The 16,380-nt window shown below is 38.5% G+C and overlaps 1 gene segment (V, D, J or C) and 1 further gene; one reads left to right on the top strand and one right to left on the bottom strand.

Moving 5' to 3' along the window:
* Igk (immunoglobulin kappa chain complex) overlaps positions 1-16,380 on the bottom strand; it is a 3,171,119-nt gene that overhangs the window by 865,013 nt on the left and 2,289,726 nt on the right.
* Positions 2,858-3,322, top strand: Igkv12-41 (immunoglobulin kappa chain variable 12-41). The segment is given in 2 exon segments: positions 2,858-2,906; positions 3,025-3,322. Coding segments are annotated over 2 exon segments (347 nt in total).

Here is a 16,380-nt window from a genome sequence, read left to right as displayed (position 1 = left end):
CAAAGTTCATGATAGTTAAAACCCATTAAGGTGTGACATATTTCTAATGGTAACCTAAATAAACGCAAATGAATTTTCTTTGATTTCTTTTTTTGTTTGTTTGTTTTTGTTGTTTTGTAAGATTCTGTGCAGCTTCTTATAAATGAGATAGTATATTATAACACTCCTATATTCGTGGCCCTGAAGCAACTGGTCATGAACCAATGTGAATATGAACTCCTGATGTGAGAGTCTCATGTCACTTTTATCCACACTAAAGAAGTAGCACCTTATACTTTGGTTTCCAGTCAGCAAACAAAATCACAATCTAGGCACCAGAACAATGTTATTAAAATTAGTCAAGTCTTCTTATAGTTGATGCATATTTTCCTCTGAATAATCCCATCCTTTTACATATTTCTATGGAAAAGAAAATTTGAATGTCATGGAAGGTTAAACAGAAGTCCAAGATTTAGATCATAAGTGGACCATAATGTTATTTGCTCTAAGGCAACGAAGTGTGCTGGAAAATGTGCTTCCAGAGCATTTAAAAAAGGGCTGGTGAAAATGGTGAGAGACTCACCAAGTTCTATCCATTTTATACTGTCTTGTATTTAATAGAAACTGTAGAAAGTTCTGCGAATGCAGCTTCATGAAGGTAGTGAAGGAAGAGGTAGCCACCCGAAAGAATTTACGCAGTGTAAAAATCTACCCATAAAGCAGATATGTTGCAAGTGAAGTCAAACATTTCAGGTAATAAGACAGGAGACAGTCTTCTCTGCTGAGTTCCTCGTGTGTGGTGCAGGTGTAGCACAAACAGATACTGTAGTCCTCCAGCAGCCTTTGTGACATGGGCCCTGGGTAGCAATGAATTCATTTCTGTCTCTATGTAGAGAAGAAATCTGCCCCCTATAATTACCTATAATTACCATGTGTTCATGTGTCTGTGCAGTTTGATTGTCTATGTTTATTGGAATGATTTTCTTGCTTAGTCAATGCATGCATATATGGTTTTACTACATGAAATATATTCATGTTAATAGGTATTATTACTGCTAGTTGTAAACATGAATACATCTTTGATATATGTCTGAATGACAATCTGTGACCACATACTTAAGAGTCATCCTCCTCATTAATTTTTTTTTCAGATCAATCAGTTGCCTAACCTATCCACCTACCTCTTCTTTCTGATACCCCTCCTGTGTCCATCATCAGATTCAGGCCACGAGTAGGTGTCAGTCTCACCCTGTAAAATCTCTGTTTCTGATAGAATGCTACTCTGGACATGTAGAACTTTTATAATTCAACATTTCAGGGAAATTCACACTAAGTCAGCACACTACTATAAATAAAACTTCTTATGAATAGCTTCAACTGTTACTTCTTTGCTTGCTTCTTTCACCACACAGTCTATGTCCTTCTGTCTTAAACGTAGACTGACATACATATACTCTTAATATTTAGAAAAGATATGGTGCACAAAGCATGTGGAAGTTTGGCATCCATTGTAAATTTAAAAACATTAATAATTATTTCACAGAGTATACTCATACAAATTGAATACAACAACTTATGGTAAAAAGGGGAAGAACTCATGTGCCATAACCTGAAGACTCACAGGAATATTGGATATAAGTATAATCCCAGATGAATGCAGAAGGGGAGCTCAAACCCATGCTACTCTCTGGCTTGATGGAAGCAACGCTTTCATAGCTGAGCTGTCATAAATAATAAAGAGATTTTTTTATTAATATTGAAAAGATGGGTTATTTATGTAAGACTCTGTCTTCATTTTAAAAACCACACCTTCCAGTAGTATTCTGTTACTGTTCTGGCAATCACTGTGATCAAGAAGCTACACGGTGAGTTGTGCTTCTCAGTCCTAAGGGATACATCTACAAGAGGCTCCCATACTCGAAGCTCAGGAAACATTGTAGAAAAGGAGGCAAAAGACTGACAGAGCCAGAGGACCAAGAAATTTGTTGTGAGGTTGTGTCTCCTACTAACAATATAAGCAATATCTATAAATTGTTGATATCATGGCTACTAAAATGTGAGTTGAACGAGGAGGACACAAATGAACATGACAATCAGAATGAGGCCTCTCACCTGCAAAAAACACTATAGAGAAGCAGATAAAGCTGTCAGCAGAAGAGGCGCACCTCCTTATAGAAGAAGCCTACCAGGTTTGATATATCAGCCTTGAAAACCTACATAGTATTTACATTATATCGAGTCTATGAGACATATTTAGTAATGCATATGTATGTGTGTGTGTGCATGTATGTGTGTAAATACATATGTTCATAGAAAAATGTGTAAAAAGAGATCATGAATTTAAGAGAGAACTGGGACAATTTTTTTCAGGGAGTTGTAATCAGGAAAGTTAAGGGAAAAATGTTGTAATTAAAATTCAGGCTCAGAAACAAACAAAGGAAAAGAAAAAAAAAACAACAACAACAACAAAAAAACAAAACAAAGGAGAAGCTGTATGGCCACAATAGCATCTACAGCTAACTGTGAAAGGATAATGGAACAAGTTATGTACTGCCTAGAGCAGTATGATGCCTAAATCATCTCGACATGGAGGAAAATAGAACAAAGACACTCTACATAGACTATGATAGAAATCAAAATAAGGTGTAAGACATAGAACATTAGTTTTGTTTGTTGTTCAAAGAGACTCACATTCCCACAAAAAAATCTGTGGGATTTTACAGGTCTGCAATAAGCTGCTGACCTGATGATTTCTGCAGCTGTGCCTACCCTTTGCTGATTTGCATGTACCCAAAGCATAGCTTACTGACATGAGGATTTCTTCATAGTCAGGTCACACCCTTTGCTGGAGTCAGAATCACACTGATCACACACAGTCATGAGTGTGCTCACTCAGGTCCTGGCGTTGCTGCTGCTGTGGCTTACAGGTAATGAAGACAGCACTAGAATTTTATTGAGCTTCCTGTACACTGTGCTGCTTGTCTCTGTGAAAATTCTCTTGTGAATTAATCATGTGGGGATCTGTTTTCAATTTTTCAATTGTAGGTGCCAGATGTGACATCCAGATGACTCAGTCTCCAGCCTCCCTATCTGCATCTGTGGGAGAAACTGTCACCATCACATGTCGAGCAAGTGGGAATATTCACAATTATTTAGCATGGTATCAGCAGAAACAGGGAAAATCTCCTCAGCTCCTGGTCTATAATGCAAAAACCTTAGCAGATGGTGTGCCATCAAGGTTCAGTGGCAGTGGATCAGGAACACAATATTCTCTCAAGATCAACAGCCTGCAGCCTGAAGATTTTGGGAGTTATTACTGTCAACATTTTTGGAGTACTCCTCCCACAGTGATTCAAGCCATGACATAAACCATGCAGGGAAGCAGAAGTGAGAGTACATGCTGCCCCAAATGCTACTTATGATGTCTCCAGATGCTCAGCTACTATGAGTGTTTCTCTTTGCCAGGGCTTAAAGGTCAATGTGATGCTATATACTAGTCAGAGAAAATGTTCTATGTACTGAATCCCTGTTTTGTTTCCCTAGTCCTAGTATCAAAACAAGAGAATGGATTACATTACAGGTAATACAAAATTAAGGAAAAATAGCAAGTAGACATAAATGACTATGGTTAGCAGACTATTGTTAATGGCTGGGATTCATTTAACAACTTGTCCCACACACATACACACACACACACACACACACACACACACACACACACACACACACACACACACACATATCTTAAGTTATATTGCTAAGAATAAATTTATCTATTTAAATGATTAATATACTGAGGAAGAAATCTGGGGAAATAGTTTAGTGATTATAAACATTGGCTGTTTTTTCCAGGGGATGTGAATTCTAGTCCAAACACACACTTGATGCATAGCTTATGATAACTCCAATTCAAGGATTAAATTTCAGCCACTCTTCCTGCCTTTGAAGGAAGGATTTCCAACAAGTGTTGAGGAAAATAAGCAAACTACAAGGAGTTGATGAAGGAAGCTTATTTAAATTGACTTCTTAAACATGGATCAGATTCTGGTAGTTTGATCTCACTTACTGAATTCCCACCTAATTTAAACATAGTATCGTTTTGGGGGGGAAGTTTACTGATATAATAGTATCCATGGTACAAAAAAAAGAAAAGTGTAATTACATTAAAAATCAACCCATCTTTTTTTCTCTTTTCTTTTCTTTTCTTTTCTTTTCTTTTCTTTTCTTTTCTCCTTTTCTCTCTTTTTCTCTTTTTTTTCTTTTGCTTTTAATTTATAATCCACTGATGTGTAAAAATTTTGATTGGCTTTTCTTTCATAGATTGAGTATAAAAGTGAACCCTGACTTCTTTATTTTCACATTTTTTTAATATATTTTCTTTATTTACATTTCAAATGCTATCCCGAAAGTCCCCTATACCCTCCCCCTGCCCTGTTTCCCTACCCACCCACTCCCAATTCTTGGCCCTGGTGTTCCCATGTACTGAGGCATATAAACTTTGAAAGACCAAGGGGCCTCTCTTCCCAATGATGGCCAACTAGACCATCTTCTGCTACATATGAAGCTGGAGACACGAGCTCTGGGGCTACTAGTTAGTTCATATTGTTGTTCCAGTTATAGGATTGCAGACCCCTTCAGCTCCTACGATACTTTCTCTAGCTCCTCCATTGGGGGTACTGTGTTCCACCCAATAGATGACTGTGAGCATCCACTTCTGTATTTGCCAGGCACTGGCATAGCCTCAGGAAGTTGCTGAGATTCATTCAGTGTGAAAGAAGAAATGTCAGGGTGGTAAGGCAGGAGTGGGTGGATGGCTGGGTGGGTGAGGACCCTCAAAGAAGTAGGGTGAAGTTCAGGAGGAGAACCCAGGAAAAGAGATAGCATTTAAAATTTAAATATATTAAATATCCAATAAAAACAAAATAAACTCCTAAACCTGATAAACAGCTTCAGCGTAGTAGCTGGATAAAACATTAACTCAAGCAAATTAGTGGCCTTTCTCTACACGAAGGGTAGACAGACTGAGAAAGAAATTAGGTAAACAACACCCATCACAATAGTCACAAATAATATACAATACCTTGGTGTGACTCTAACTAAGGAAGTGAAAGATCTGTATAATAAGAACTTCAAGTCTCTGAAGAAAGAAATCAACGAAGATCTCAGAAGATGGCAAGATCTCCCATGCTCAAGGATTGGCAGGATTAATATAGTAAAAATGGCTATCTTGCCAAAAGAAATCTACAGATTCAAAGAAATCCCATCAAAATTCTAACTCATTTATTCACTGAGTTAGAAAGGGCAATTTGTAAATTCATCTGGAATAACAAAAAATCTAGGATAGCAAAAACTGTTCTCAAAAATAAAAGAACCTCTGGTGGAATCATCATGCCTGACCTCAAGCTGAACTACAGAGCAATTGTGATAAAAAACAAACAAACAAATAAAAAACCCACAAAAACCAAGAAAACCTCATGGTATTGTTACAGAACAAACAGGTAGATAAATGGACTAGAATTGAAGACCAAGATATGAACCCACACACCTATGGTCACTTGATCTTTGACAAGGGAGCTAAAACCTTACAGTGGAAAAAAAAGACAGCATTTTCAACAAATGGTGCTGGTACAACTGGCAGTTATCATGTAGAATAATGTGAACTGATCCATTCTTATCTCCTTGTACTGAGGTCAAGTCTAAGTGGATCAAGGAACTCCACATAAAACCAGAGATACAGAAATTTATAGAGGAGAAAGTGGGAAAAAAGCCTTGAAGACCTAGGCACAGAGGAAAATTCCTCAACAGAAGAGAAATGGCTTGTGCTGTAAGATTAAGAACCTACAAATGGGACCTCATAAAATTTCAAAGCTTCTATAAGGCAAAAGATACTGTCAATAAGACAAAAAGGCTACCAACAGATTGGGAAAGGATTTTTACCAATTCTAAATCTGATAAGGGACTAATATCATCTGCAAATAGTGATATTTTGACTTCTTCTTTTCCAATTTGTATTCCCTTGATCTCCTTTTGCTTTCAAATTGCTCTGGCTAGGACTTCAAGTACTATACTAAATAGGTAGAAAGAAAGTGGGCAGCCTTGTCTAGTGCCTGACTTTTAGTGGGATTGCTTCAAGTTTCTCTCCATTTAGTTTGATGTTGGCTACTGGTTTGCTGTATATTGCTTTTATTATGTTTAGGCATGGGGTTTGAATTCCTAATCTCTCCATGACTTTTATCATGAATGGATGTTGGGTTTTTTCAAATGCTTTCTCAGCACCTATCGAGCTGATCGTGTGATTTTTGTCTTTGTATTTGTTTATATAGTGGATTATGTTGATGGATTTCCGTATAATAAACCATCCCTGCATCCTTAGGATGATGCCTACTTGGTCATGATGGATGTTTGTTTTGATGTGTTCTTGGATTCCATTTGCAAGGATTTTGTTGAGTATATTTGCATCAATATTTATAAGAAAAATTAGTCTGAAGTTCTCTTTCTTTGTTGGATCTTTTTGTGGTTTAGGTATCAGAGTAATTGTGGCTTTATAGAATGAATTGGGTAGAGTACCTTCTGTTTCTATTTTGTGGAATAGTTTGAGGAGAGTTGGAATTAGTTCTTCTTTGAAGGTCCTATAGAACTCTGCACTAAACCCATCCGGTCCTGTCCTGAGCTTTTTTTTTTTTTTTTTTTTTTTTTTTTTTTTTTCCGTTGGGAGAATATTGATGACTGCTTATATTCCTTTAGGGGAAATGGGACTGTTTAGATTGTTAATCTGATCCTGATTTAACTACCTGGTATCTGTCTAGGAAATTGTCTATTTCATCCAGGTTTTCCAGTTTTGTTGAGTAGTAGGACCTAATGATGTTTTGGGTTTCCTTGGGTTCTGTTTTTGTCTCTTTTTTCATTTCTGATTTGTTAATTAGGATACTGTCTCTGTGCCCTCTAGTTGGTCTATCTAAGGGTTTATCTATCTTGTTGATTTTCTCAAAGAACTAGCTCCTGGTTTGGTTGATTCTTTGAATTGTTCTTTTTGTTTCCACTTGGTTGATTTCAGCCCTAAGTTTGATTATTTCCTGCCATCTACTCCTCTTGGGTGAATTTGCTTCCTTTTGTGCTAGAGTTTCTAGGTGTGCTGTCAGGCTGCTAGTGTATGCTCTCTCTAGTTTCTTTTGGAGGCACTCAGGGCTATGAGTTTTCCTCTTAGGACTGCTTTCATTTTGTTCCATAAGTTTAGGTATGTTCTGGCTTCATTTTCATTAAACTCTAAAAAGACTTTAATTTCTTTCTTTATTTCTTCTTTGACCAAGATATCATTGAGTAGACTGTTGTTCAGTTTCCATGTGAATGTTGGCGTTTTATTACTTATGCTGTCATTGAAGATCAGCCTTAGTCCTTGGTGATCTGATAGGATGCATGGGAAAATTTCTATATTTTTGTATCTGTTGATGCCTGCTTTCCTAAAGTTCCTTTAATGAATGTGGCTGCCCTTGCATTTGGAGCATAGATATTCAGAATTGAGAGTTCATCTTGGTAGATTTTACCTTTGATGAGTAGAAGTGCCCCTCCTTGTCTTATTTGATAACATTGGGTTGGAAGTCAATTTTACTCAATACTAAAATGGCTACTCCAGCTTCTTTCTTTGAACCATTTGCATCGGAAAAAAATTGTTTTCCAGCCGTTTATTCTGAGGTAGTGCCTGCCTTTTTCCCTGAGGTGCATTTCCTGTAAGCAGCAGAATGTTGTGTACTGATGTATAGTCATTCAGTTAGTCTATGTCTTTTTATTGGGGAATTGAGTCCATTGACGTTAAGAGATATTAAAGAAAGGTGATTGTTGCTTCCTGTTATTTTTGTTGTTAAAGTTGAAATTCTGTTCTTTTAGCTGTCCTTTTTTAGGTTTGTTGAAGGATTACTTTCTTCCTTTTTCTAGTATGTCGTTTCCATCCTGGTGTTGGTGTTTTCCCTGTATTATCCTTTGATGGGATGGATTCGCTGAAAGATATTATATGAATTTTGGTTTCTCCATCTATGTTACTTGAGTGTTTTGTTGGGTATAGTAGTCAGGGCTGGAATTTGTGTTCTCTTAGTGTCTGTATAACATCTGTGCAGTATCTTCTGGCTTTCATAGTGTCTGGTGAGAAGTCTAGTGTAATTCTAATAGGCCCAACTTTATATGTTACTTGACCCTTTTCCCTTATTGCTTTTAATATTCTGTCTTTATTTAGTGCATTTGTTGTTCTGGTTATTATTTGTTGGGAGGAATTTGTTTTCTGGTCCAGTCTATTTGGAGCTCTGTAGGCTTCTTATATGTTCATGGGAATCTCTTTCTTTAGGTTTGGAAAGTTTTCTTCTATAATTTTGTTGAAAATATTTGCTGGCCCTTTAAGTTGAAAATCTTTATTCTTATTTACTCCTATTATCCATAGGTTTGATCTTCTCATTTTGTCCTGGATTTCCTGGATGTTTTGAGTTAGGATCTTTTTGCATTTTGCATTTTCTTTGATTGTTGTGTCCATGTTTCTATGGAATCTTCCACATCTGAGATTCTCTCTTCCATCTCTTGTATTCTGTTGCTGATGGTTGCATCTATGGTTCCTGATGTCTTTCCTATGGTTTCTATCTCCAGACTTGTCTCCCTTTATGTTTTCTTTATTGTTTCTACTTCCCTTTTTAGATCTTGGATGGTTTTGTTCAATCCATCACCTTTGTGGGTGTGTTTTCCTGTAAATCTTTAAGGGACTCTTGTGTTTCCTCTTTAAGGACTTCCACCTATTTAGCAATGTTTACCTGTAATTATTTAAGGGATTTTTGTGCTTTCTCTTTAATGCCTTCTAATTGTTTATCCATGTTCTCCTATATTTCTTTATGTGCGTTATTAATTTCATTCTTAAAATTCTCTACCAGCATCATGAGATAAGATTTTAAATCTGAATCTTGCTTTTTGGGTGTGTTGGAGGTATCCAGGACTCGCTGAGGTGGGAATTCTGGGTTCTGATGATGGTGAGAGGTCTTGGTTTCTGTTAGTAAGATTCTTACATTTGCCTTTTTCCATTTGGTAATCTCTGGTGTTATTTGTTATAGTTGTCTCTGGGTGGACCTTGTTCCTCCTGTGATTTTTGTTAGCCTCTGTCAGCACTACTGGGAGTCCAACTCTCTGCTGAGTCTCAGTGGTCAGAGTAGTCTCTGCAGACAAGCTCTCCTCTTGCAAGAAAGGTGCACAGAGTTCTGGCTCTCAGATCTGCCTCCTGACTGAAGATGATGGCCCAAAATGTTATCTGTACCTGTAACTATGATGCTTCTGCAGTCTTCGTGCTTTCCTCTGAAGACTGATCTCTGAGGGACCCTGAATACAAGATGATTCTCTCACCTGCTCAGGTTGTCAGAGCCTTCCCAGGTGACCACATCTCCTCTGGCAGGGAACGTGTGTGGATGTCTGGAGCTCAGTTTTAGCTGAGTTGAAGATGAAAACCTGAAAAGGGGCCTGTCCCAGAAGCTATGTTGCTTCTATAGTCTGTGAACTCTCTTGTGCAGACTGGTCCCTGAGGGACTTGTGATACAAGATCGAATAATAGTTTTTAATAACTGAGTATTACTTCATTTTGTAAATGTTTCACATTTTCTGAATCCATTCTTCAATTGAGGGACATCTGGGTTGTTCCAGCTTCTGGCTATTGTAAATAAGGCCTCTATAAACAGTGGAGAATGTGTCTTTGTTATATGTTGGCACTTCCTTGGGGTATAGGCCCAGGAGTGGTATAGCTGGATCATCAGGTAGAACTATTTCCAATTTTCTCAGGAACTGCCAGATTGATTTCGAAAGTGGTTTTACCAGCTTGCAGTCACATCAGCAATTGAGCAGTGTTCTTTTGTTACCACAGCATTGCCAGCTTCTGCTGTCACCTGTGATTTTTATCTTAGCCATTCTGATTGGTGTGAGGTGGAATGTTAGGGTTATTTGGATTTGCATTTCCCTGATGCCTAACACGTTAAATATTTCTTTAAGTGCTTCTCAGCCATTTGAGATTCTTCAGTTGAGAATTCTTTAGAAAATATCATCCTGAGTGAGGTAATCCAAACACATAATAACATGCATGGAATGTATTCACTGATAAGTGAATTTTAGCTCAAAAGCTCAGAAAACCCATGATAAAAACCCATAAAAGATATGGTGCTTAAGAAGAAGGAAGACCAAAGTGTAGTTGCTTCAATCCTACATAGAACAGGAAACAAATCACAGGAGGTAGAGGGAGGGAGGATCATGGGTGGGAGAGAGGAGGTGGAGGGAAAAGGGCGAATAGGATCAGGCAGTGGAAAGGAGAGAAAATATGTACAGAGAGTCTAGAAATCAATTAGAAACATGAGATTGGGGATGGAGAATTGGGGTTAGGCACTAAAAAGTTCCAGATCCCAAGGAAGTGAAAGGTTCCCAAGACTAAACAGTGATGACTTTAGCCTTAATACCCAACAAATGGAAGATAGAAACTACCATGGAAAACAGGGGATCTGGTATGGGTTCCTCAGTGGCCCCTATTCTCTGAAAAACTGGAAGCTGTGACTCAACTGGTAAAGGAACAATTAAAACTAGGCCATATTGAACCATCTGCCTCACCTTGGAATATACCTTTGTGTCCAAGGGAAAGGCCCAGATTTGCCTTTACTATCCCCTCTATTAATCGCATGGAACCTCATAAGAGGTATCAATGGAAGGTCTTACCACAGGGAATGTCCAATAGTCCTATAATGTGCCAAATTTATGTGCAAGAAGCTCTTTTGCCAGTGAGGGAACAATTCCCCTCTTTAATTTTGCTCCATTACATGGATGACATCCTCCTGTGCCATAAAAACCTTACCATGCTACAAAAGGCATATCCTTTTCTACTTAAAACTTGAAGTCAGTGGGGTTTACAGATAGCCACAGAAAAAGACCAAATTTCTGATACAGGACAATTTTTGGGCTCTGAGGTGTTCTCAAATAAGATTGTGCCCCAAAAGTTAGAGATAAGAAGAGATCACCTCCATACCTTAAATGATTTTCAGAAGCCGTTGAGAGATATTAATTGGCTCAGACCGTTTTTGAAGATTCCTTCTGCTGAGTTAAGGCCTTTGTTTGATATTTTAGAAGGAGATTCTCATATCTCCTCCCCTAGGGCTCTTACTCTAGCTGCTAACCAGGCCTTAGAAAAGGTGGAAAATGCCTTACAGAATGCACAATTACAACATATTGAGGATTCACAGCCTTTTAGTTTGTGTGTCTTTAAGACAGCACAATTGCCAACCGCACAGCTTGCCCTTAAATGCCTAAAAGCAGCAATCACCCATTTTGGACGAAGTCCCTATCTTTTAATTATACCTTATACCACTGCACAGGTTCAAACCTTGGCAACCACATCTAATGATTGGGCAGTTTTAGTTACCTCCTTTTCAGGACCAATATATAACCATTATCCAAAACATCCAATTTTACAGTTTGGCCAAAATCAATCTGTTGTGTTTCCACAAATAACAGTAAGAAACACACTTAAAAATGGGGTTGTGGTATATACTGATGGATCAAAAACTGGCATAGGTGCCTATGTGGTTAATGCAGTAAATCTTTTAGAAGTGGCTGGAGTGATTAAGCCTTCCAGTAAAGTTGCCAATATTTTTCAGCAGATACAATTAGTTTTGTTATCTAGAAGATTTCCTGTTTATATTGCTCATGTTAGAGCCCATTCAGACCTACCTGGCCCCATGGCTCTGGGAAATAATTTGGCAGATAAGGCCACTAAAGTGGTGGCTGCTGCCCTATCATCCCCAGTAGAGGCTGCAAGAAATTTTCATAACAATTTTCATGTGACGTCTGAAACATTACGCCGTCATTTCTCCTTGACCAGAAAAGAAGCCCGTGACATTGTTACTCAATGTCAAAGCTGCTGTGAGTTCTTGCCAGTTCCTCATGTGGGAATTAACCCACATGTTATTCGACCTCTACAGGTCTGGCAAATAGATGTTACACATGTTTCTTCCTTTGGAAAACTTCAATATCTCCATGTGTCCATTGACACATGCTCTGGCATCATGTTTGCCTCTCCTTTAACAGGAGAAAAGGCCTCACATGTGATTCAACATTGCCTTGAGGCATGGAGTGCTTGGGGGAAACCCAAACTCCTTAAGACTGATAATGGACCAGCTTATACATCTCAAAAATTCCAGCAGTTTTGCCCTCAGATGGATGTGACCCACCTGACTGGACTTCCATACAACCCTCAAGGACAGGGTATTGTTGAGCATGCACATCGCACCCTCAAATCATATCTAATAAAACAGAAAGGGGGAGTCGAGGAGGCTCTACCCTGAGTACCAAGAGTGTCTGTGTCTATGGCACTCTTTACACTCAATTTTTTAAATCTTGATGCTCATGGCCATACTGCGGCTGAACATCATTGTTCAGAGCCAGATAGGCTCAAAGAGATGGTTAAATGGAAAGATGTTTTAAGTAACAAATGGAAAGGACCGGATCCTATTTTAATAAGATCCAGGGGAGCTGTTTGTGTTTTTCCACAGAATGAAGACAACCCATTTTGGATACCAGAAAGACTCACCCCAAAAATCCAGATTGACCAAGGAAATACTGATGTCCCTCGTCTTGGTGATGTCCAGGGCGACAACAACAAAGGGAGAGCAGCATTGGGAGATACAGAATTGGACAGCTAAATTTGAACAGACCCTTCAAAAATTGAGACTTGCCATCATTCAGGTCAACTTGGACCTGTCCCTGACCAAAGGATTATCTCCTCAAACATTTTCCTTCTTTAAAGAATGGGTGGGGGTGAGATTATTTGGAGCTACACTTTGCTGTGGATTAGTGTTGCTTCTCTGGTTGGTCTGTAAGCTTAAGGCCCAAACTAGGAGAGACAAGGTGGTTATTGCCCAGGTGCTTGCAGCACTAGAACATGGTGCTTCCCTTGATATATGGTTATCTATGCTTAAGCAATAGGTCGCTGGCCGCTCAGCTCTTGCTTCCCACGAGACTGGTCTCATTGCACGGGATAGAGTGAGTGTGCTTCAGCAGCCCAAGAGAGTTGCACGGCTAAGCATTGCAGTAGAAGGGCTCTGCGGCATATATGAGCCTATTCTAGGGAGACATGTCATCTTTCAAGAAGGTTGAGTGTCCAAGTGACCTTCCCCCAGGAAAAAACGACACGGGGCCAGACCAGGACCCCTCGGGGTGATGAGCCTGGGAGGAGGTTTTGTGTATGGCTCCTTTACCTGCACACTGGGGATTTGACCTCTATCTCCACTCTCATTAGAATGGGTGGCCTATTGCTCTTAAATAAAAGAAAAGGGGGATATGTGAGGAGCTGCCCTCACATTCGCCATTACAAGATGGCGCCGACATCCTGTGTTCTAAGTAGTAAACAAATAATCTGCACATGTGCCGGGTAGTTTTCCACTCCGTGTGCTCTGCCTTCCCCGTGACGACAACTCGGTCGATGGGCTGCAGCCAATCAGGGAGCGACACATCTGAGGCGGAGGACAATCCTCCATAAAAGGGATGGGGTTTTGCCATTCCTCTCTTCTCCTCTTGCTCCTGAAGAAGTAAGCAATAAAGCTTTTGCCACAGAAGATTCCTGTTGTCCTGAGCATGTTCTTGCTGGTGGGGACAAAAGCTCGGGATACTTAACAACATACCTGAAAGCTCTGAGAAAAAAGAGTACCTAATCTGAGAGTAGAAGACAAGAAGTAAGCAAAATAGGGTGTGAAGTCAACAAAATACAACAAAGAAACAACATAAAATGTAAATGAGCAATGAAATGAAGTATTGTTTTTTGAAAAACTACAATAAGACTGATAAATTCTTAGCCAAATAACGTAAAAGATGGATAGTACTAGGAGAAAAGTTTGTGCATTGTGTATTCAGATTCTGATTGCTATGCTCAGAGATCAGTTCGTAGTCCAGATTTTCCAGATGTTAACGCTATCAAGTATCTCATATCAAAATGTTGTGTAAAAATTATTTTCCATCACCTCTGATTGGTTAATAAAGGGCTCATCAGCCAATATCTAGGCAGGAGAGGAAGAGGAAGTACTTCCAACCCAAAAGAGAGTGTCTTTGGTGGAAAGAGGGAAAAGGAGAGGTTGCCATGGAGATGTTTCCATGAGTATATGAATGAAGATGGAGGCCAGAGAAAGACCAAGATGGCAGGTAATGGGACACATGCCTGGAAAACCGACTGGGAAGTAAGTAATGCCAGCATAGTCTTTACTATGTGGTTGTGTAGCAGATAATTTTAAAAGGACATTTACATTTTTGAAAAAGTAAAGTTAGAGCATAAACCACCTAATGAAGCTGAAATGTGAGGTTGAGTTGCCCAGGTGTTCCTTTTGGTGTCTCCATTTTACTTAGAGTTTTTCTCAGATAAAGGTGTAATATAAGCCTTAAATTTATAAAAATATTTGTGGTATGGGAACATGGGAATCTGTTCTGCTGCTGAACTTTAGTTACTCTTCCTTAGCACCAGAATTACAGATCTGACAGTAGCTCTATTGGTTTGATTGACAGTCATCTTCTCTGTGTGACACAACTCAGAACCAAAGATAGCATGACCTGGGTAGGAAAAGACCTGGTGAAACCACTTGAAACCACTTGAAACCACTTCATTTATACCACTTCATTTGGTAAAGTAGTCTGTAATGAAAATGGACACAGATGTCTGCATAGTCAGTAGAAAAAAGAAGAATGCTGCAATATACAGGGAAAGTTTATAGCTGCAATAAGGAATAATGTTAAGTCAAAATTGTCCAGATTTAAGAAAAGTGTAGAATTTAAACTGAAGAATAAATGTCTTCTAGTAGGTGAATCTTAGTAAATATTGTACTTGTAAATACAGTTAAAGTTATTTAATGTTTGAAAATTTGAGTATTTGCGCGCGCGCGTGTGTGTGTGTGTATTAGGGGAAGATTCAAGATAAGTGTTTACCTGAAAGGTTTTGGTAGAGAGTGTTAAATAATGATGAAATAAATGAATATGATTATTACAGCACTAATAAAATATTATAATTAAATTTGTAAAAAATCCTGAGAATAAAAGGTTCAAGGCCTTTTATATTATTGTTTTCACATCTATCCATTTTCCTGGAAGTTCTATAATTTTATAGTTCCTTTGCAATGGAATAAATTTCTGTGGTGTAAATATGATATATTTACTTTAGTTACATGTGTTTATATATGCCAGTTCCACATATTAACTCTCATGAAGAAGAGAACAATAAGCATAGATGTGCAAATATTTTACTGGTAAGGTATAGAGATCTTCTAGTTCATGTACAAAAATGCTGTGACTGGTTATACTTTTAATGTTTTGAGAAATGTTTTCATTTATCTCCAAATCAACTATACTTCATTGCTTTCCAACCTTCAGTGAGTAAGAGCTCTTCTTTTCCTAAATCTACATCATCCTGTATGGTAATTCTTGATAGTAATCATTTTAATTTGCATTTCTCTGATAACAATGAATGATGAACAAATTAAACCCCTTATTTGCGATTAGTCACATATAATATGTATTTTTAAATTTTACTTTATTTATGGGCATACATGTATGTCAGTGTGAATACATGTCATGCATGTTAAGGTGTCCACAAAAGCCTGAAAACTGTGTTAAATCCTAGCTCCTGAAGCAAGAGCTACAGTTGATTATGAATTCTCTTACATGTAGAGTCTTTGGAAGAGGAGCAAGAGTTCTTGACGACTGAGCCATTTCTTTAGACTTTGCTCATAGCAACTGTTGTCCAAAGTTACAGAGCTGTTATAAGAAGTGATATTCCTATGATTGGTTTTATTCTTTCATGCACAGAAACTTATAATTTGCACAATATGCTGCAGTAACATTTTGTAATAAAGGGTTCTCTGAGAAATATTTAGACTATTTATCATGAACTAAGGCATATGAAGCTCAAGAAAAAAGGAGGACAGGGAAGCAGGTACCTTAACTTCAGATCTTCATTTCTCTCTCTTATCCTCCAAAGCCAATCTTCCAGTCTTGACGCTATTGCTGTTGCAGACCACAAGCTGAAGTATTCACTTCTTCTCTACCTCCTTCACCAGACATTCACACATATCTTTTCCTATGCCACCCTATCCCAATCATCCTGAGATCCCAGGCCCAGTGCCAGTAGATTTCATGGGAATCTTCCTGCAGTGCTTGCCAGGGAAGCAATTAGTTCACTGAAGCAGCTTGACTTCAATCTTCACACTTTCCTCTCACCAACACATAAAATCCTGCAGTCGTATTCTCAGTTCTGTATCTCATGGGCTGTTTTGGCCCTTCCATATTCTCTGCTCCTATTCCCAGGCCTCTAAATAGATTCAGGTTGGTCACACTTCATTCTTCCCTCCCATGGACACCTTTACCTCTACCTCC

The sequence above is a fragment of the Mus musculus genome, chromosome 6 (assembly GCF_000001635.26).
Source record: "Mus musculus strain C57BL/6J chromosome 6, GRCm38.p6 C57BL/6J".
NCBI lineage: Eukaryota > Metazoa > Chordata > Mammalia > Rodentia > Muridae > Mus > Mus musculus.
The sequence above is the reverse complement of the archived record's forward strand: the minus strand, read 5'-3'. Positions and strand labels throughout refer to the sequence as shown.